Consider the following 22848-nt stretch of genomic DNA (forward strand, 5'->3'; position numbering starts at 1 on the left):
TCATTCCCTTTTCCCGGCCCGCAAATCGTCTCCGACAAGCAGGAGTTTTTATTTTCCCAAGTACGCTGAGCAATGCAGTGGCATCGGCTATACAACAACGCATTCGGGAAGTCAGTGCAAACGCGACGTGGGTCTTGCCATTTGTCATAGATCGTCCTTCCACTGCGTTATCGTCCACAGCCCCAACGCCACAATGAGTGCACGGTAGGACGCACGTGCCAGTCAATAACAATGATCGGTCAGTAACAATCAAACGTCAGAAATAGTCTCGCCGTAACGTTTATTTTAGAAGCCATTACTGCTTGCAACTTTTCAGCTTTTAAGTGAATGGTTTATTGATTAGTTTTAGGCGTCGCAAGATTTATCAAGCGTACAGAGCCCAAGCGCTTCCTCAGCCATATGGCGTGGCTCGTTGTTATGCGCCAGCGACAACTTTTTTGACCCCACGACGAACTCTCGTTGTGACCCCTGGGAAGGTTCGGATATCCACAGATTCTACATGAGGCTCATTGCACGGCTTGAAAAAAAAAAAAGCTGAAGGTCTCTGTACTTTTCAGAATGGATGTCTTTTCAGAAATGTGAGACACTGACGAAAGGCTGCATTGTTCTAATCTTTGCCCCGACGAGTATGTCGGGGAGAAGAGGCATCTCCATTCAAGACGGATAAACTTCGCGGGCAGGCGCAGCGCGCTTTAGTTTGCTGCGGCCACTTCCAGGTGGGGACACTGACGCAGCTCTGCAAGAAATACAGTTCGCGAGAAGGCTGCTGAGCACTTTGTTTTTAAATACTGAATCGTGCGTCAAGGTACCCAATTATTTCAAAGCTACCAGCATGTTCTCTGAAAACTTCTACCTAAATTAATAACAGTATGTTACCTTTTGGTGGAAGCTATCAATCAGGTGACAGAGAAATGTGCAGAATATAACCAACCCCTATATAACCAACCCTGTCTTCGAATATAACCAACCCTGTCTTCGATCATCCAGCTATGCCAGACATTTTGTTCGATAGCAATGGTATTAGAAAACTAATTGAATCATTGAAAGTGTCATCGTCATCTGGCATTGATGGCTTGAACTCTAAAGTGCTAAAAATTACTAAAAACGTGGTTAGTGTCATTTTGTGCCATCTTTTTCAACAGTCATTATCATCAGGCGTGCTTCGGCAAGACTGGAAAATCGGTAAGATCGTTCCAGACCCCAAGAAAGGTTCATCGTTTTCATGTAAAAACTACCGCCCTATTTCTCTTACGAGCATCTGTTCAAAACTACTGGAACATGTTATTTATTCTCACATCGTTAAATTTTTAGTTTCGGTCAGGTTTTTTCATCCTAACCAACACGGCTTCCTAAAAGGACTTTCCTGTGACACCCAACTAGCCCTTTTTATTAATGATCTTAGGTCTCATCTCGACTTAAACATTCCCGTTGACACGCTCTTCCTTGACTTTGAAAAAGCTTTTGATAAGGTACCCCACAAAAGATTACTACTAAAACTTTCACGTCTTAACCTTAGCCACTTGGTGTTAAAATGGCTACAAACCTTTTTGACCAACAGAGAGCAATTTGTCTACGCTAACAAATCATCGTCACCGCTTTCCCCCGTTACTTCAGGTGTACCACAAGGCACAGTGCTTGGACCCTTGCTTTTTCTAATCTACATTAACGATCTTCCCTCTAACGTCAACTCGAACATCCGATTATTTGCCGACGATTGAGTAATCTACCGCCCTATCACCAGCAGAACTGACTCTGACACCCTCCAAACAGACCTAGCCCAAATCAAAACTTGGTGCAAGCATTGGCTAATGTCCCTTAATATTACTAAAACATGCATGATTTCTTTTCATCGCAGGCAATCCCATATTCCCTCGAAATATGTTCTTTTCGGTTCTGAAGTATCATCTGTTCTTTCCTGTAAGTATCTTGGCATCACCTTAACTCATACCCTAACATGGTCTTCGCATATCACGAACATCGCTAACGACGCTAACCGCACCCTTGGCTTCCTACGTCGAAATGTTCGTTTTACTACCACTTCTATCAAATGATTAGCTTATAAAACATTTGTCCGACCAAAACTAGAATTCGCATCAGCAGTATGGGATCCTCATCAATCTAACCTTTATATAATCCTTGAAAAAGTTCAAAACCGCGCTATCCGTTTTATTTATTGTGACTACTCTTACTATACTAGCGTGTCCTCTTTAAAATCCAGAGCATCCTTGCCTGACCTTGAAACTAGAAGAAAAATAGCTCGACTATGCCTATTCCACAAGTTCTAGCATTCACCTTTAGGATCATCTATCCTATCAACAGCTCATCGTCCTTCTAGCCGCAACAACCACATCAAGACCGTATACCCACCCGCGGCAAGAACTACATCTCATTTCCGTTCTTTTTTTGTCATATCATCTCGGGACTGGGACGATCTGCCGCCGGAAGCCGTACTCATCGTCAACTGCATCGACTTCAAGAAAAAGATTGAGGCCATCCTTATGGGATCAGTCATTTTTATGTATCCTGTAATCTTTATGTATCCTGATCTTTATGTACTCTGTAATATTTATATAATCTGCATGTAATCCGCCCATCCCTCATGTAATGCCCCACAACCGGGGCTTTTGAGGTAATAAGTAAATAAATAAATAAATAAATAAATAAATAAATAAATAAATAAATAAATAAATAAATAAATAAATAAATAAATAAATAAATAAAGAGCCTTCATTTATTACAAGAAAGCATCTGACTCAGTGGAACCTCAGCTGTCATGAAGGCATTGCGGAATCAGGGTGTAGAAGAGTGTTATGTGAAAATATTGGAAGATATTTATAACGATTGCACAGCTACCATAGTCCTCCATAAAATCAACACTAAACTTCCAATGAAAAAGGGTGTCGGGAAGGGAGGCACGATCTCGCCAATGCTATTCACTGCCTTTTTACAGGAAGTATTTCGGGGCCTGAAATGGGAACAGTTGGGAATAAGAGTTAATGGAGAATACCGAAATAATTTGCGATTTGCTGATGACATTGCCTTGCTCAGCCACTCAGGACATGAACTGCAAAGCATGATCAATGATTTAGACAGGTATCGAAGAACAGTGGGGCTAAAAATTAACATGCAGACAACTAAAGTAATGTTCAACAGTCTAGCAAGGGAACAGCAGTTCGCAATTGGTAGCGAGGTGCGTAGGGCAGATAGTGACCGCTCATCCGGATCATGAGAGGGAAATAACAAGAAGAATAAGAATGGGGTGGAGCGCATATGGCAGGTTCTCTCATATCATGAATTACACTTTACCAATATAGCTCAAGAAAAAAGTATACAAACGCTGTATCCTACCGGTACTCATCTATGGGGCAGAAACGTGGAGTCTAACAGAGAGGGTTCACCTTAAGTTAAGGAGAACGCCACGAGCTCTGGAAAGAAAAATGATAGGTGTAACGTTAAGAGATCAGAAGGGGGTGGAGTGGGTGAGGGAACAAACGCGGGTTAATGATGTCCTAGTGGAAATCAAGAGGAAGAAGTGGGCTTGGGCAGGGCATGTAATGCGAAGGCAAGATAACCGCTTGTCCTTAAGGGCAACGGAGTGAATTCCAAGAGAAGGCAAACGTAGCAGGGGGCGGCGGAAAGTTATGTGGGCGGATGAGATTAAGAAGTTTGCCGGGATACGGTGGTCGCAACTGGCGAAAGGCAGGGTCAATTGGAGAGACATGGGAGAGGCCTTTGCCCTGCAGTGGGCGTAGTCAGGCTGATGATGAAGATGAAGCCGGCCAACCTAGATAGAGGTTTCCATCCTGCAATCGGGCGTAAGACGACAGACCAAGAGGCGAGACGAAGCAGCGCTGAGTAACAACTGAATCTTTTTTGTGGTCGCTTTTATCTGGCGCATAAAGGCAGTACTTCCTGCAAAGCGCTTTCATTTGTTAGTGAACGGCGCATACTAAAATGAAGCCGTTATTCAGAAATAGGCCAGATAAAAGTGACCACTAAAGATGAAGTTGTTAGTCAGCGCTGCTTTGTCTCGCCTCTTTCTAGTGTCTGTCGTCCTTCGCGCTGTTACAGTGTTGGAAATGCTAAGTTAACTGGAACCTCGGAACTGGAATTTTGAGGACCTGTATATGTATGCATTGTTGGCTGCCGTAGCGTGTCCTTAGCAAGGCTGCCTTGCTCGTAGCCGTTCTTGTCAGTGGAGGAGTATAATGCACCGTCAATGCTATTCGTGAGTACTGTACAGCGGTAAGCGCAGAGCATCATTGAACAGAAACAGAAAAGTGTAACGCCAAGGCAAAGAAATTTTTCGGTCGTGTTTTCCATTTTCGCATTGAGTTATTACCGCACCCACAGTGCTGTGTGGCATTCAAGTAGAGTGGAGGCAAACTAATACAAACGTAAGTTATAAAAAACGCGGAAAAGAAAAAAAAGCAGGCCAGCAAGCAACAAAATTTATAACCATCGAAGTAAATGAGGGCTTGCGTGCTATGTACATTCCGCAAAGAGAAAGATAATACGTCATTTGAGGTAATGGTAGCAATATCCAGTGGCAGACTTTTAAGCTATTTCTATATCCAAGCACTAACTAGCCCAACTTTCTTCCTTAAAGCTTTTAATCGTCTGCATTTTGTGCTGTTTTTTCTTTGTTGCAGTTTTCTAGCGTTCCTTTCCTCCACTTGCAACTGACCAACGAGCGCACAAAACAAGAATCTGTCACTCGCGCAATCATGAGTCTCGCCATGGCTGGTAGCCGTTCATCCACCCAAATCATGTCGAACAATCTTGGACAAAAATTTTGAAGATTGAAAAACTGTAGGGTACTGAATATTGAACGCAATGGTCCATTCTTCCGATATATTGCAAAATATTTCTTTTATAGCGTTTCCATCGCTCGCATGCAGCAGTTAAGATTGCCATAGAAAACCAATGGGGAACGCTTCCGATGAGAGCAAAAACGTTAATAGCGAAAAAATTAAAGCCTGCCGACGGGAGAAGCATGGGAAAACTGGGCAGGTTCCGTGGCCGGCAGGATGATTCGAAATTCCCCAACTTGAGAGGATGCGGCGCACCAAACGGCGGTGGTGGTGGTGAAAAACATTTATGGGAAATTAAGTTCTTTACAAAAAGGTGATTGCGGTCGGACCCTATTGGCCCTTTCTCCTTACAATACTGGGTGGAGCCCCTATTCCGGGGCCCCATTGGCAAGCAACGCCGCCCGCGTCCGTTGAACCAATGCCTTTTGGCTCTTTAGGTCTTGACAGCCGAGCAGGGCCGCCTCCCAGTCCTCTCTGGTGGGGTTGGGGTTGGGGGGGATAGATGGGTTAGATTGACACGCCCAAACCATGTGGAAGGTGTCAGACACCTCCCCACAGAACTGGCACGTGCCATGTAATGATGTATTGAAATGTTTAAGCACCGCCTGGCACAGCGCAGTATTAGTAAGAATTTTGATGAGGAGGCGCTCGTCAGCGCGATCCAGACCCTTACAAGGGGCCGGGTAGCGCCGGTGCTCCTCCTTGTAGTAATCGGTGATTTGTTTGAATGTAAGGGCCAGATTGTCTGACTGGGAGTACCCTTCCAAGGACAGGGAGGTAGCCCGGGGAGAGAGTGCGCGGGCGGCCTGATCGGCTTGTTCGTTTCCCTGGAGTCCCTGGTTACCGGGGACCCAAATCAGGTTGCGTGGAGTTGGATCTTCGCATCGACAGCTATATTCCAGTATGCGCCAGGCAAGCGGGGGAGCCCAGCCCAACTCGTAGTTCCGACAGGCCCCTCGCGAGTCGGTGATGATGTGTTTTGGCGGGATTCGTGAGAGCCAGAGCAATGGCAATCTCCTCCGCGTGTGTTGCGTTGTAGGCTTTGAAAGTGAGCCCGTTAACTGTGTTTGTGTTGTGTACGACTGCGGCCGTGTACCACCCCCCGTGGTGTGGGCCGGCAACGTCTACGTAATACACGTGTTCTTGGTTACCATAGTATCGCGCCAACGCTTCCGCGCGCGCCTGGCGACGACCGCTATGGTCTTCTCTGGACATGTTGCGGGGAAGGGGTCGGACCCGGAGGGCGCGTCTCCAGGGTTCTGGCACTCTCTCCCTTTCCTCAATGTGGTAGTTATGTTTGATGTGTAGCCGGTCCAAGAGGCGGCGACCGGACGTGGTCTGTGCAAGACGCGTGTATTGGTTGACTAAGTGGGCTTCTCGAAGCTTCCGAAATGTGTTCACCACGCCCAAGGCCAGAAGCCTCTGGTTGGACGTGGTGACCGGGAGATCGAGAGCCCGCTTGATGACTTTCCGCAGGATGACCTCCAGTTGGTCATCATCGTGTTTGCGCAGGTGCAAGTAGGGAGTTGAGTAGAGGATTCTACTCGTTACGAAAGCATGGGCAAGCCGCAGTGCATCCTTGCTTCGTAATCCGCCCCGCTTGTTGGAGACCCGGCGGACCATGCGGCCTACCTGGTCTCCCACCGTGCGAAGTGTGGCTAGGGTGGTGTCGACTCTGCGTTGGTGGTGTATGAAGAGGCCAAGGACGCGGATCCCTTTGGCCTCCCGTATCGGTCCCGAGGGGAGACTGATGCGAAGCGGTGTTGTGTCCCGAGGGGAGGGAGTCGATAGCGCGCACGCTACAGGTTTTGACGCGATGGGATCCAGAATAACGCGTACATACTTCTTTTGAGGGGTCGTTCGTGTGTGGGCAGTGGCGTAGGCCGTGTCCGTACTCAGAGTAGTGTGTACAAAAGGGGAACGTGCAAGCCCTCATGGACTGCGATTGAGGTCCAGCCGGGAATGACACATCTATCTGGCTGCCATTAGGGGGCGAAACGCATCAGGTTCTATTTCAATAACGTGTGCACAAGTGCCGCCTCTCTTTATGAGAAACGCGCATCTTACATGTGGCAGGGTCCGGCAGCGGCTATGGGTTCCGGCGGTTCAGGGCAGCAATCAGGTCTCCTGTGTGAAGGTCCGCGTCTACGCCGGCTGGTTTCACGTGAGGGTTTTTCTGCTGAGGGAGTTTCTCTGGTGAGGGAGGTTCTGGTGAGAGAGGGGTTTTTACGCCGAGCACGTATCAAGGCACGAGTCACCTCGATGCGGTTGATCGTCTTCTTATGCGGTCAAGGTCTGAGCGGTCCTTGGAAATGACTATAACCCCACCCATTGAAGGGGAAAAAACCTCTGCCATGCCTCTCCAATTTACCCTGTCCTTTCCCAGTTGCGGCCTCCGTATCCCCGCAAACTCCTTAATCTCATCCGCCCACCTAACTTTCTACCACCCCCTGCTACTTTTATTTTTTTTATTTTTTTATTTAGCAAATACTGCCGGCCTGTGTTACAGGCCTTAGGCAGGAGTGGGGTACAAACATATTGATAAAAAATGACAAGTACATTGCAAAAGAAGCAGATAGCGAACAGAGCAAAAATCAGAACATACAACACAAAATTGAATACAAAGGCAGAGAACATGTAATTACATCGAACCTGGCAGCAAACGAAGGGATCGGACTTGGCCCAAAACAAGGATACATAAGAGCCCTATACATCCTTCAGAGCTTGTAAAAATAAATTGACCGATTCGCAATTGACAACCTCAGCAGGTAAACCATTCCACTTAGTGATAGTATGAGGAAAGAACGAGTACTTAAAAACATTTGTTTTACATGAAAACGCGGTAACTTTCTTAGTATGGTAAGAGCGCGTAGGGCGTCGAGATGTGTGCTCAACTAAAATTTCTTCCTCTATTGTTAGTTTATTGTGATAATACAGATAGAATAACTTTAATTTTTCACGATGACGACGCATGGCCAGCTGCTCAAGTCCTGCGGTTTGCAGTAGGGCTGTTGGGGAAATATTCCAACTGTAAGAATTAAAAATAAACCTAGCAGCTTTGCGTTGGACATTTTCTATTTTAAGTTTGTTACTTTCGGTCCAGGGATCCCACACTGCCGCAGCATATTCCAACATTGGCCGAACAAATGTTTTATAAGCTAAAAGCTTTATTTCTTGTGTGGATTGTGCCAGCGTTCTTCTCAAGTAGTGCAGTTGTCTTAGAGCTTTTTTTTCTATATACGATATGTGCTCGTTCCATCGAAGGTCTGAGGCTATCTGAATTCCTAAGTATTTAACAGCGTTGAAAACTAAGAGGGGCTCATTGGCTATACGGTTTGTAAAACTTAAAGGATTCTTTTTACGTGTCAAAGTCATTGCTACTGTCTTGCTGGAATTCAAAGTCATTTGCCACGTGGAGCACCATTTTTCTACTGCAGACAGTGAATCGCTTAAAAGGAGTTGATCTTCAGGGCTAGAAATTTCTTGATAAATTATGCAATCGTCTGCGAAAAGCCGTATTTTAACATGTACGTTGTGAACTATGTCATTAATAAATACTAGAAAGAAAAGGGGTCCCAAGACTGAGCCCTGCGGAATACCAGATTCTACTGGGACAGCATCAGAGAGGACACCATCAACAACCACACTTTGACGTGTATGCGAAAAATAGGCTTCGATCCATGAGAGTAGGCACTCGTGTTTCAGTATAGGTTTTAACTTCTGCAATAATTTTTGATGAGACACACGGTCGAATGCTTTCTCAAAATCAAGAAAAACAATATCAACTTGATTATGCCTATATAGTGCTACCGCTAAATCGTGAACTGTTGCAATAAGTTGTGTTACTGTGGACAGACCGCGACGGAACCCGTGCTGACGGTTATCAAGGACGTGGTTCGCCTCGAGAAAGTTAGTCAAGTGTTTACAGATGATGTGTTCAAGCAATTTTACTGAAGTGCACAAAAGAGAAATTGGCCGGTAGGAAGAAGGTGCTGATTTGTGTTGTTCTTTGGGAATCGGGGTGATTTTTGCGAGTTTGCAATCACTTGGCAATTCACAGCAGTTTAGTGATTTCCTAAATATTAAAGTTAAATATTTGGCGGACCATAAAGCGTACCGTACCAGAAAGGCATTAGGTATTTCGTCAATCCCTGGCGACTTCTTTGTGTCCAAGTTAAGCAGAAGAGCCAGCACACCTTCCTCAGTTATGCAAATGTCACTGATTGGTGCCAGATCATCAAAAGAAGAAAAATGTGGCTTGCAGCCGTCATCGTGAGTGAATACTGAGCTGAAGTACTGATTGAGCGCCTGCGCTGTTTCTAACTTGTCGTGCATACCCGCACTGTCTGCAGAAAGGCCAAGAATCAATTTCTTGCGTGGCGCGAGATGTCGCCAGAACTTGCTTGGAGAAGAAACAAGGAAATTTTTCATACGTACAGTGTGGAATTGGTGTTTGGCTGTATTGATGGCGTTCCGCAACGACAGGCGTAGCATGGAAATCTTATCTGCAGTGGCCGATGACGGACGCTTTGAGTGTTGTTGTGTCGCTTTCTTAAGCTTACGTCCCAGACGCGCAATATCTTTTGTCATCCAAGGATTGCTAGTGCGCAAAAGTTTCCGCTTTCTTGGCACAAAATCGCTTATACATTGGTGAACTAAGTTTTTGAAGAAGCACCACATGTGCTCAACGGAGGTACTCTGTGTTTCGTACAAGCACGAAAAGGAAGAAAATGAAGTGTCTAGTGCATCTAGGACATCGACATCACTTGCACGTGAGAAGATCGGGATAATTGTCTCTCTCTTCTGGAGCTTTGATATAGGGCCCAACTGCAAAGTTAAACTTGACATTTTATGGTCTGATATCCCCTCTAAGACAGTCACACGTGGTGTTCGGCGTAGCAGGTTGCCAGATACAAGAAACAGGTCCAGAACTGATTGAGAGTCCAGAACCTTTGAACCTTTTCCGTCATTCTCATCTTGAAAGACGTGGATGATTGTTGCGACCGACTACATGTCCCTAGATGGTGTTCCCCGAGAACAAAGCTTTCTTGGTGGCAGCCTAGATGACTGCATTCAAGACTGAGTGCATTTCAGTATGACCATGCTCAAAACCGCGGTGCCGGAAGTCCCCGACGAAGAAAACGTAGGTAGACCACGCAGAAGCTCGACGGCATGCTCAGTGGCGCATCGGGTCAGCACTTCTTTAAGAGGGGGCTAACACCGTAATAAAATGATTACGTTTGTTTAGCGGCATTCTTTTAATAATCGCTGCTAGCTTACGGTCTCACCACTTCGCTTACCGCTTGATCCGCAGCCAGATTTCCGCGGGAAAACTGTAACCGCACACAGTAGTTTCTGAGGCAAGATTATCGCCTATTCTGCGCCTATTCTCGAAAATGCTTTTTTATATTCAAGCTCGTCGAAGAATTCCCTCCAGAGCAGTGGTGATTCTTATCTTCGGCGACCTCCCAGAGCAATTCATTCATTAGTCTCTGTCTCTCTCTCTCCCCCCTAGAGATATTGCTGCAATCGCCGGCGTCCAGTTCAGTTCTTTTGAGGACACGAGTTGATCCAATAAACAGCAGCCATTTTTGCCTCTGTTCGGTAAAAATACGAACAGGCCGGTCCAGAAAAAGGTGAATCGACAAGTGACCACCATGCTGGAGATCACATACTTAAGGGAAGCAATGTCACCGCGCCCATTTGCTATGCTCAGTACATAGGTCTCAAGATATTTATTGTCGTCTTAACTGTTGCGGTTCACGGGCTTTGACATATGCTGTACCCGCATTCTAAAGTGCAAGAATGCAGAAGGAGCTTGCTTTTTTTTTTTCATGTCTTTCAATGGCTGGGTGGCAAGCACACGTTACTGCAAAACCTTATAGAACGGCATTATTGTTCCCCAAATTTCAAAGAAAACTGCGCAAATAATTTCAAATTTTAATGCATTAAGCATGTACGTGGTTGCTTAGAAAGATCCATTGAATTTTTTCGCGCACTTTCCTCTCCGGAGCAGATTATTGGTTCTTGTAAAAGCTTAATGCGCGGGGCTATGGGAGGAAATAAGCACGGTTATAAATAAGTTAAGAATGATGTCTCCATCGCTAAGAGAACACGCGTTTTTAATCTAGGGATTTACATACGAAGTGAACAAAAATGACGTTGCCTTTCACTTGCTCCACGTAAGGGAGGTCTTTCCATCCGAGTACGCCAATAGCGCCAATCAGGACAGGCGTCAAGTACGGACACGACCAAGTGTCTGACTTACATATCAGAACGATATATGGGCCAGCAACACATAAAACAAGAAGCAGATCAGTCCACATGCTGCTGATTGCGACGTGCAAGCTATCCCTGGAGGACGCCATTCACTTCGGTCTTTTTGCGGTACTTTTTTACGTGCACGTTTCGCGGCGTACACCTACTCTAAGTGTGCAACGAAAACTGGAGGGGACACTTACGCTTAATACTTTTAAGCGCATATATGGGGGATTACTCATTACCTGCTTTACGTTCATAGGTGCCTAGGAGTCCTTATATCACTCCTTTCGCAGTGGTGCAGCGGTTAAGGGATGTGCCACTGCTCTGCTATGGCAGGTGCTGCCACCGGTGGGGCTTCTGTGACCCAGGTTGCTCTTCCCGAGCAACCTCTCGCGACCATTCACTAATATAATAGCCACCTGCCGTTTGCTCACAATGTGGTGGGCGTTTAGGTGACCTACGTGGCCCCAAGATTTCTCCTCTAGGGATTTTTCGTGGATTTTTCCCTTAGGGCCAGCGACGTTAACGACGACGCTGGCTTTCCTGCGACACCCTGCTCTTTACGATATCGCGTCAAAAGAAAACGGGATTTTCGTCACGCGCTCCGTTTTATTCGGCGGAATTGTTCTCTTCGCCGATGGTCGCTACTGAAGTCTGGAGGAGACTTTTACGGGCGAAGTTGGCTTGGAGTCTTCGAGTGCTTTCACTCATCGGCTGCAGGGGGTGAAATTTGGTTCTGTACCACGGCGCCCACGAGTCGTCGTTCGCTATCGTCAATTTAGTTTCTTTTTCGATGTACGAGCACCGCCGCAGTAACGGATCATTCGGGGCGTAAGCGTGAAGACGATGTAGGCCCCGCAGTTCGTCCAATGTCTTTTCGCTGCCATCTCCTCGAGAGCACCTACACCACCGCGAATGCACAGTCGCACGCACAGGCGTGACCGAAGCGCGCCTTACACGACGGGGTGGTCGGTGCTCTGAGAGTCCTGTGGCGCTACCACATCCGTCGTCGTGGAGTTGCTGGCGGCAGTTGTACTGTTGAGGGCGGGCGGCACCGAAACAGGGGGCTCGGATGGCGGCAGCGGTGGTGGTGGTGGACCCGGTGGAGGACCGCTGGCCTCCGCCGACGTTGCGCCCTCGGGCATGCCGGTAGGCAGCACCAGGCGGACGCCCCAGTTGCTCTGGCGCCACTGGATGAGCGCCTGGTGGTGGTGGCGCACCATGAGGTAGATGTCGGCGACGCAGATGAGGCCCGCAAGCACCACGATGACGCCGATGAGCATGCAGCCCAGCACTGACGAGATTCCGCTTATGATCTCGACCGCCGACAGCCAGGCGGACACCAGCAGCATGACGGCGCCGAAGAGGGAGAGGGACATGTCCACGAGGATGTACCATCGGTTCGCCTGGCTGCTGGGGTCGCGGAGCCAATCCATGATGCTTTTGGGAGTCCGCTCCACCTGCACAGTCGGTGGTTGTTCCAGCAGCATTGAATTAATGCGAATGCAGCTTAAGTGTTTCGGATACCACCAGTAGCTTTGATTACAATGGTAGCAGTTATTTCAATTCTGTGGCATTCTTTTTAGGGGCTTGCGCAAGAAACAATTACAGCTGCGAAAAACCTTTTGCAGAGAGGCGGCGTGAATACTTCTCTACGGGATTATAGACTCGTGCCCCGTAACACGACCTCCGTAAATATGGATGACCTGAAATTTGGTCCCCTTCTTCAGAGGATCAAGCTTTTCAAATGTATTTATTCCTCGTTAATATGAGAACTAGCTGTTCCGACAATGGACAAGGTGAAAATTCAGAGCCTCTAGGAGTTAGGCTAGTTGGTATAGGTCCATTGTAAAACAGCGCAAAAGACGAGGGACCAGATAGAGAAAGACACAGGACAAGCGCCGACTCGCAACTAAAGGCTTCTCCCGCAACTAAAGGTTCTTCTCGAAACGCAGCCGCAGGTCCATATGCTGCAGTTCCTCGTCCACTGGCGTCTTGAAGGTCAACATTAAGCCTGACGTACACTCCCTGAACGCTTTTAGAATCTCACACATGCCAGTCACAAACTGGCCGAGTTCTACAAAAATTAGATTAATATCAGCATGTCTCACGGTCCTAAGGACCCGCACGTTCCTAGACATAGACTATTCGCCATCCCGGTGCAAAGAAATAGGGGCGATTGAAGAGAGTTATAGCTGTGGGTCCCACATAAACCAACCGGATCCCAGATCCACAGATACACAACAGGAAGCGAGCCCGCACCTCGGCTTGCATAGCCTTCCCCGTGGGGGTTCCCTGCATATTAGTGATATTGGCAAGCGAGTGCCGAGCATACTGTATCTAAATAGGACGGCGTCGCCACCGGCCGTAAAGCCCCCCCATGCACAGCTGTCGCTCTTGAAGTCAGACATAGTGCTCACGCTTAAGTGCGCGGTAGTGCCGGTATGAAAATTGCCGCAAAAGAGGCCGCAACTAACGCCTTGCTGTCCGTGCAGCGTACAGGAAGGCCCCGAATTCTTTTTTAGGTTCAGAGGCAGTTCAGGACCCTATGATAGAGTTTTCATTGCATGCAACCAATTTGGCTTGAACTGGTTACGAGTTCTGCACGTAAATGGTGAGCAGTCTGGCCTGTGCTTTGCGGCCTGTACTGGCTGCAGGCTTCGGATGCCACAGCTGAAGCCTGCGGATGCTAGAGACCTGTCCATCGGGCGTACCTCAGAGATGTCAAGGCATGTCATCGTTGGAGTTTTGCTAAATCAAGGAGGGGGAGAGGATGTGAGAGAGTTTGTGCCACTGTTCCCGTTGCGCTGGCACCTGGAGCGCACAACAGCACAAGTGAGAAGTATGGTGACGGCCAGGCAGTACTGATGGAAAGGTCTATACATGGCCAGTGATATGGTACCCAGGTGTACGGAAGTGGAGCAGCTCGTTACCTTGAACTGGTAGGAGCAGATGTTGCACTCGTCGGTGTTCCTGCGCGACAGCCACTCCTCGAGGCACTCCTTGTGGACGAGCCCTATGGTCCCCCGGCAGTTGCAGGGCGACAGGAGGCTGCCTGCGCGGGAGCCCCGGAAGCAGATGCGGCACATGCCGGACTCGCCCATGCTGGACGTGTCGTCGGCGTTGTCGGAGCCGTCCTGCGTGTTGTTGACGCTGCCGCCGGCCGGAGCGGAACGCGACGAGCCCTCCTCGGGCCGCCCTTCCGACCACGCCATGGCCGCCCCGCTGCTCAGCGCAGCAGCCCGATCCCCCCTCTGCCGCCCCCGGCGTCAGCTTCAGCGCTGCTCTTCTTCTTCTTCTTCATCCTCTTTATAATGGCAATGATCTCGGCCACTTCATCTTTCTCTTCCTCCTCTTATCTGGATTAAGCGTTTTCCTATCCTCCGTCGCGGGTATGTGCCATTCCACAAGGCAACAACTACACGCGTTCCAAGCTAACGAGCGTGCGTACTATGAACATTGCATGCAGAAGCTCTGCGCAGTGCACCCAACAATGGACAATGGTTTAGGTCCCTTAGCCTGCCTTAGGCAACAGACACTTGCAATGAACTTTCTATTTACATATTTAAGAGACATTGGACATCTGGATAAGCTTTAAATTCACTTGCACGTTACCTTCATGCATTCTTCATGCAGTGAACTTCGTCAGCCAATTTGTCGGACTATGCACTCCATCATTCCATAGGTTACATCAATACTCGCCGTTGCATCCTTAGTAACAATTTCATGGCCACATTTTATCTTCGTTTTTTTTAACCTTTTCCACACTTCTCTCCTTCTGTCTTTATCTCCCAAATTCCCCTCCCTACGCAGAGTAGCATGCCAGCGATTTTTAAACGCCGGCTAAATTCTCTGTATTTCATTAAAGAGTTTCTCTCTCTCGTTCCAAGCTGTCGAGATGGAAGCACATTTCGGAACATAGCCAGCTCAGACAGCTGGCGAAACATATCCAGCTCAGACAGTACCATCGAGAGCAATTGCACCCATTCATTGTTCTCGGTAAGAATGGACTTGTTGACGTTTTTCTACCAGCAAAAGAGGCATTTATCAGAGAGAAAATAGAAATGAAACCTTGTCGCCTGCCGATTCAAACCCGCGAAGTCCTTAGACAAGTTGCCATTGTTGCGAAGTGATGCCTATGTAGCGTATCCTGAAGTGAACAGTGCCATCTCAGACACACACACACACACAACGGACGAACACAGTTGATAGTCAGCGCTATGTTCGTTCTCATTCTTTGTTCGTTGTGTCTGGGCCTCAGATTGCGCTTCCCGCTTCGTAATGCTTCGTAACCAACGAGCCCGTCAAAACATCTTAACGCCATGGAGTGTACCCTATGGGATCCGCGAAAAATTGGTGCTGACGCATGGATTTTACATAAGAAATCGACCAGTGATGCCAAAACCTGCATTTCGTTTTTTACACTCTTTTAGCTGAGAAAGCTCCGTTTCTGGTGAGAACTGTCCCTCCTGATCACAGCAGCGCCGTAGCCTATTGATTTGCCTGCAACGTCCATTCAAGGTATAAACGCCTCAAAACTCCCAATGAAAAGTATTATTGAGCCTCGGTAAAATTCTGAACTGAAGTGCTTACGAATACTTACAAATGCAGAAATGGAACAAAACTTCGTATTTTGGATTGTACATACGCTTACTATTAGATGGTGTTCAGTGCACACGATGCATTTAATAATAAAATGTCGAGTTGTGATGAAGAAGGACATTTTTCAGGCTTTTGGAGAGATGATAGTTCCCTTTTTTTACCTTTCGGTCATTCATTATAATGATCGCCACCAGCTGCAGCGTAACTACGCCTACCGCAGGAAAAAGGCCTGTTCCATATACCTCCGACTCGTTCATGCAATAAGCTGTCATTCATGCCGGTCTAAACAGTCGTTCGCATGGAGCTCAGGCGGCTCTAAGCACGTCACTGTGATCACCACTGGTGCGTACTATGAAAACAAGCCCTTCGTGGTGGTTATTTCTCACCACTGCATGTTTGTGCTTCTCCTATCTCGGTAAGTTGAGAATGCTGTTTGTATAATAAGGAAGTAACGGCTCACACTATTCGCAACTTTTACGAACGGTGTCGCCGCCACGCGGCTGCCTCGGGTATTGTTAGAGAGATGATACAGCCGAACGGCGCCCGGCATGTGCCGCCCAGCCTCCATTCGGTCAATTCATACTGCACAGTGTGCTTGGCGTAAACACTTTATTTTGCATTCCTTTTGATGCACTACCCCTGCAACAGGATGCTTTAATATCCGTGCGTGCATGTGAAGCTTCAACTGGGGAAAGAAAATATAAAAGAAGCAGCTTCATTTCCTTCCCACCGCAGTGGTCTAGTTGAGCGGTTAAAGGCGAGATAAACATACATTCCCTGCGTGGGCGTCCGGAAGGGGGGGGGGGGGGGGAAGGGGGACGTCCCCCCCCCCCCCTTGGAATTACGGATATTATTTATACACTAGTTCCATTTTGGTGCTAACCTCCCGCCGCCCCCATCCCCGGACAAGTGCCCCCCCCCCCCCCCCCGGAAAAAGTTCTGCGGACGCCCTTGATTCCCTGTAGGGAGTGTATACATAGCCAATCTTCGTTCTGGAAAGCCTGTTACCAAGGCTATGAGCGCGTTCAGTTTGCATTTAAGCATCAGAGATTTCTAGCAGCAGCAGTGGGAAATAATTCGAAACCTTTGCAGCAAATTTTTAGCTGCGGCCACTTGCCAATACAAGTACTGTCCGGTGCAAAAGGGGTACATAACGCTCGCGGTTGTATGGATCGCTGCTCTTGTGGCGAACTTTTACGCCACGGTGGATCGTGGCGCATGGAAACGAGCGAAATATCAAGCCTCTGGATAAAAATGGTCACTTCCTCGTCTGTCTGGACGGTAGGCGCTGCTGAAAAGTGACGCGGCAGGCAAGTGTTACCGAAGCTCTCGTGTTATACGCTACTTTTGATTCCGACTGCACCTCTTCAGAGTAAAAAAAATGTTCATTGAGCTCTTCAATGTAAGCAACGCTTGCACTCTAGATGCAGGATTCGCAATTAATTCGAGAAGGCCTGCATTAAGAGCGTCTTCACCTTTAGCACGGAAGCAAATCCTAGGTTCAGTTACACCACTGTGGGACGTCTGTGCCATTTAGGAGACGCAACGAAAACGCAACAAAAGTTCTGGGGCGGCAGCCTGCTCATCTCTCAGGCAGCTATTTTGGATTTTCAATGGCGCCTGGTGTCAGTTGACGAGAACGCTGTTTGTGTTCATTGTTCCGTGACTGTTCTTGATTATCAGCTGTGGCGCGTGGCCTTAGAGTAATCAGCTTGTCTTGCAAAGTGGGTTGTGTGTAAGCTTACTGCACTAGCCCAGATTGCGCTAGAAGGGTCACGATACCACGATGTCAATTCTACAACTTTCAGGAATAATGAAGAAGACGTAAGCGGGTAACCTGCAAGTTCCGAGGCACGTGTTAACAAGTGAATAGACTGCGGCTGACAGTCCTGTCCAAGATGTTAGATGTATAGGTGAGGACACAGGGGCCCGCGCCACTTTCAGATAACGTCCTTTAATCTCTCCAGAGGCCACAGGACGACTCTGTGAGAAGCAGCCCATTTTCTGGCGTTATTTAAATCTTCTACACGGCTAAGACCCAGCGCGCTGATTAAAAGAAAAAAATGCTGTGGTTGGGCTGAACGGTGCCCGACTGGCCAAACATCAAGAAACAAGCGCCTCTGGATGGAATGCGGTTGCTATCGCAACGAGATAATTAATTCATGTTCTTATTTCTGCTGGCGACGTTTCACCGTTTGACCGGTAGAAGGCGCCGCGATAGCGGGTCCGGTTTGAAGGGGCATGAATGGTAGGATATCTGGACGCTGGTGTCGCTTCCTGGGTTGTATCACCATGTGTATATTGCCGTGAATCTTTGTAGTGTTTGTTTGTTCATTCTTCAAAGCTGCCAGCACGCCACTTTATCGCTTTGTTTGTGATGCAATACGCGACCAGATTTATCTCGATTGATCGCACGGTCGAGAGCGGCTGACACTCTGTTCGACTACCGCCGAGCTCGCTTGTTGCTCCGCCGCCGCCGAGTGATTCAGTCCATTGTGGGCGCAAGTCAGCCCATATAAAGAGTTTTGTTTAGAAGCCATTTTCGCTGTATTCGTGCTCTCCTGAGTGCAATCACCACTACGTGACATCTAGTAGAGGTGCTAACGAATGTCCCTCACTGCCTGGTAGTCGCCAAAGCAGCCCGAACCGTCTCGAAGGAGCGGATCACGAGAAAGCCGCAGACGCCTTCCCAACCAAAGATGAAGTGCGTGGCAGCCGTCGTCTCCAGAGGCGTTCAACTGAATGCGGACTACAACCGGATCGTACGCGAGGAAAAAGAACGACTCCTCAACGCCGACGTCAGCCATGGTTACCCATTATTTTGCACTAGCCCCGACTACCACTCACGTTATGCCGTTCACCGGGCGGGGATCCTGAGGAATGGCTGGAGCAGTTTGACCGTGTCTCTGTATGCAACAGCTGGCAAGACCAGACAAAAGTGAGCCACGTTTTCTTCGCTTTGGAAGGACCAGCCAGTATTTGGTTTGAAAACCGCCAGTCTTCTCTAGCGATGTAGGAATCATTAAAGCGAGAGTTCCTGAAGGCCTTCACAGGCATCTTCAGGTAAGAAAGAGCTCAGCTGCTTCTACAGTTACGCATACAGCACCCGAATGAGTCTGACCGCATACGTAGCAGACATGAAGCGCCTTTTACGACGTGTCGATCCTGACAGGACGGAAGAGAAGAAGGTGGACTTTTGACGCGTGGTGCTTAGGGGGCACTTTCTGGTGATCTTACACGCAATCCACTGAAGGCCGTCGATGAATTCACCAGCGAAGTAACCACCAATCAGAAAACTGTGGAAGCACTAGCCCGCCATTCCCCTCGACAGCTTGAAGTGACCTCTACAACCTTCTCGGATGGCACAGCATTCGGAGGCAGCTTGCGGGATGTAATCCACGAAATTGTACAGGAAGAGCTGCGTCGGCTGTCACCATCTTCCAACCCGCCTCAAGTAGCGACCACGCTGCGAACTGCCTCCAAAACGACGCCGCAACCCAGGAGAGCTTCGACAACACGCCCTACCAACTATTCACATACCCGACGAAGCCGCGACCTGACGCCGAGGACAACATGCAACGCAAGAGCCAGGACATCCGAATTAGAAGTGGTTATCGACGGCTGGAAAGTTGCCGCTCTAGTCGAAATAGGAGCCGATTACTTGGTGATAAATGCCACATTCACTTCGCCGCTGAGGGAAGTCATGACCACTTGGGACGGCCCACAAACGAGCACCGCAGGGGGCCACCTCATTAAGCCGTCAGGATGATGCACAGCGCGAGTGACTCTCAAAGGACATACCTATCCTTCGACCATCGTTGTGCTACGGAATTTTTACCGCGAAGTCATCTTGGGCATAGATTTCCTATGAGCATTAGGCGACCTGCGATGCAAGCTGATAACGCTTTCGACGGATGAGGCCATTTCTTCGAGGAGAACTCTGGAATATCACGTTGCTCAGAGTGTCCTGGAGGAACAAGTGAGTGTCCCACCCCGCTCAAGCGCCATCGTCACCGTAGTTGCCACGGAAGCCAATAATACTGAAGCCATCACTGAGGGTAACATGCAGTTGCTTCTAGACCGGGAATCGGCATCGCAAAGGGCATTGCACATTTCAGCTATGGCCAAACTGAAATACTGCTGACTAATTTCAGCGATGAATACCGGCACGTTAAGAGGGGAACGAGGACTGCTTTCTTTGACGATATATCCGACGTACGAGACTTCTTCGCCCTCTCTGACCAATCCGTAGAAGATTCGCCTGACCAACAGAACTCGCCCACTCTCGTCATCAACCCAGCTCTGCCCCGGAACAGCCAAGACCAGATCCGTGATCTACTACGAAGCTACAGCGAGTGCTTCTCGTCATCGCCGAAGGTCCGGCAAACGCCGATTGCCAAGGATCGCATTACCACTAACCTCTCTGCCAAAGCCCCTACCGCGTGTCGCCGTGAGAACGACAAGCCATCCGGGACGAAGTGGAAGAAATGCTTCGCGACGACGCCATCGAGCCTTCATAGATCCCCTGAGTGATACCGGTTGTTCTAGTGAAAAAAAAAAGACGGCTCACTACCATTATGCGTCGACTACCGCCGCTTGAACAGCATGGTGAAGAACGACGTCTACCCCCTCTCCCGCAGAGAAGACACACTGGACCACGGTGTGCAACGCAAATTATTTCTCATTGATGGCCCTCAAGAGCGGCTACTGGCGATTTGAGGTCCATGAAACAGATCGGGAGAAGACCGCATTGGATGGCCTCTTCGAGTTCAAGGTGATGCCATTTTGTCTCTGTTCCGCACCAGCGACGTTTCGGCGAGCAAGGGATACAGTGCTGGCAGGCCTGAAGTGGCAAATTTGTCTGGTATATATATATGACGGCGTTTACTTCACCTCGAACTTTGAGGAGCGCCTAAAAAGGGTTCGAAGAGTACTAGACGCAATCAAGTCGTTTGGCCTAACCTTGAAAGCAGAGAAGAGCCACTTGGCCTGTGCAGAGCTGCTGTTTCTAGGCCACATCGTTAGCAAAGACAGAGTACGCCCAGACCCGCAGAAAATAGCTGATATCCCAGTATTTTCACCGCCGGCCGATAGAAAGCTGTGCGCAGATTTCTCGGACTCTGCGCGTATTACCGACGATTTGTCAAGAAATTTTGCGCATCGCCAATTCTCTGACCCAGTTGACAAACGCAGACGTGCCATTTAAATGGGAAGCGCCGCAAGCGGAAGCCTTCAAGGAACTTCAGCGTCGGTTACAGTACCCACCGATCCTCGCGCACTTTGATAAAAATCCTAAGAATCAAATTCATACCATCGCAAGCATCGTGGGCCTAGGCACCGTCCTCTTTCAGAAAACCGACGGTTTGGAGAAATTAATCCCAAACGCTAGCCGTTCCCTGTCCAAGGCCGACGCTAACTATTCGACAACTGAGAAGGAATGCCTTGCCATCATCTGGGCTACGTCGAAATTCCACCCCTACCTGTACGGACGACCGTTGAAGGTGGTCACCGACCACCACGCACTGTGCTGGCTCGCCAGTTTGAAGGACCCCTCCGGCCGCCTCGGCTCCAGGTGTTTGATGTAACCGTCGTTTACAAGTCCGGACGCAAGCACTCTGACGCCGACTGCCTGTCACGAGCCCCCGTAGAAGCACCGCCGCTGTACGACGATGAGGGCGCCTTCCTGGGACCCATCAGCTCCAGCTTTTTTGAACAGCTGCGACGATCAGACCCCAACCTAAAATGCCCCATCGAGCACTTAGAAGGCAAGGTTTCTTCATCCCCCGCCTTGATCAAGCGAGGATTGTCGTTGTGTGTACAAAGAACTTCGCAGCGAACAAAGCAGCCTACCATCCTGTACCTACAATTATGACGAAGTTCTTCAGGCTTCACACGACGAGCCAACAGCTGGACATTTCGGGTTTTCTCGCACTCTTCGCCTCATTCAAGACAAGTAGTATCAGCCTTGTCTGTGTGCCGATGTCGCAGATTATGTGAAGACCTGCCGAGATTGCCAGCGACGAAAGGTGTGAAGGTTTGAAGGTTTATTTCCGCAACTAGGTGTTGCGAGGACAGCCAGGGAAAAAGCTGTATAGACAGCTTGAAAGACCCCTCCTATCCGACCAGCAGGATTGCTTAACCCTATTTAACCTCCCTAAAGGCCCTGTCAACAGATCGGCATGGATTTGCTTAGCTCTTTCCCGAAGTCAACGTCTGGAAATAAATGGATCATCACAATGACCGACTACTTGACCCGCTACGCCGAGGTAAGTGACCTACCTAACGCCAGAGCATCAGAAGTCGCCAAATTTTTCGCGCAGTGCATTCTTCTGCGACACCGAGCCAGCTATGTGCTCATCACAGTTCTACTAGGAACAGCGTTCATAGTAGAACTGACGCAAGCAATCCTGCAATATAGCTAGAGCAGCCGCCGGAGGACATCTGTATACCATCCACAGACCAACGGACTGACTGAGCGACTGAGCAGAACCATCGCCGACATGCTGCCATGTATGTCGCATCATAAGTCGGGTAGCAGCATCCCACCGCTGCCACCAGTTATTATAGCTCGAGTAGCGTGACCAGTTGTTGCATCACCATGGGGGATCGTCCGGGATGAGGAACGGCTGAAGCTTCGGAGTTTGGGAAACGAAAAATAAACGGGTTTAATTGCACTTTTAAGAAACTTATTTACATGCTGAAGATTAAAAAAGCAAAGAATGAAAAATTAAGAGTTCATAGCGTCGAGTGTCTGGATGATCCTTGACGCCAAGGCCCAGAGCGTCCTTTCGCACTTAGCACCGTCCTTAAATCCACTAATGTTCCGCCCCTTCATCAGGCGGGGTCCAATCAAACATGAGGCACATTTCCCCAAGATGGGCACCGATCACATTCGCACAGCACTGTTGCAGGCGGAGTCACTCGTGGCAGAGTCAACCCGTGGGAACGGGAGAGGAGAAATTGCAACTCCGCTGCGAATTCCTGCAGTGTGGCTCCGTGTGGTCCTTGCGACGCCGCGGCCTCAACTGCGGCGACGAGCTGTCTACGGTGTGGTCGGCTCTTGACAGAAACGGCTAATCCCTTCGGCTCCGTTCCTTTTGGTCCCCGAACGGGCGCTTTTGGTTCCGTCCGCCGTCGGTCGCTGCCCCCGGGCGTCCTTCTCCGGGAATGC

General features: G+C 48.8%; 1 protein-coding gene across 1 annotated transcript; it reads right to left on the reverse strand.

Moving 5' to 3' along the window:
• Positions 1–11931: 11931 nt before the first annotated feature.
• LOC149338745 (E3 ubiquitin-protein ligase MARCHF3-like) lies at positions 11932–14305 on the reverse strand. Its single transcript, XM_089550347.1, has 2 exons — positions 14009–14305; positions 11932–12535 (listed from the first exon to the last, which is right to left on the reverse strand). The coding sequence occupies exons 1-2, from the start codon at positions 14288–14290 to the stop codon at positions 12029–12031; spliced, it is 789 nt and encodes a 262-aa protein (XP_089406473.1). The 5' UTR covers positions 14291–14305; the 3' UTR covers positions 11932–12028.
• Positions 14306–22848: the final 8543 nt, after the last annotated feature.

This window comes from Amblyomma mixtum, chromosome 6 (assembly GCF_055824585.1).
Source record: "Amblyomma mixtum isolate Tamu chromosome 6, ASM5582458v1, whole genome shotgun sequence".
NCBI lineage: Eukaryota > Metazoa > Arthropoda > Arachnida > Ixodida > Ixodidae > Amblyomma > Amblyomma mixtum.

Coding starts and splice junctions, on each gene's coding strand:
- LOC149338745 (XM_089550347.1), bottom strand. CDS start 14,290: ATGGCGTGGTCGGAAGGGCGGCCCGAGGAGGGCTCGTCGCGTTCCGCT. Junction 12,536..14,008: donor TCTGCTCCTACCAGTTCAAG/GTAACGAGCTGC, acceptor CCGACTGTGCAG/GTGGAGCGGACTCCCAAAAG.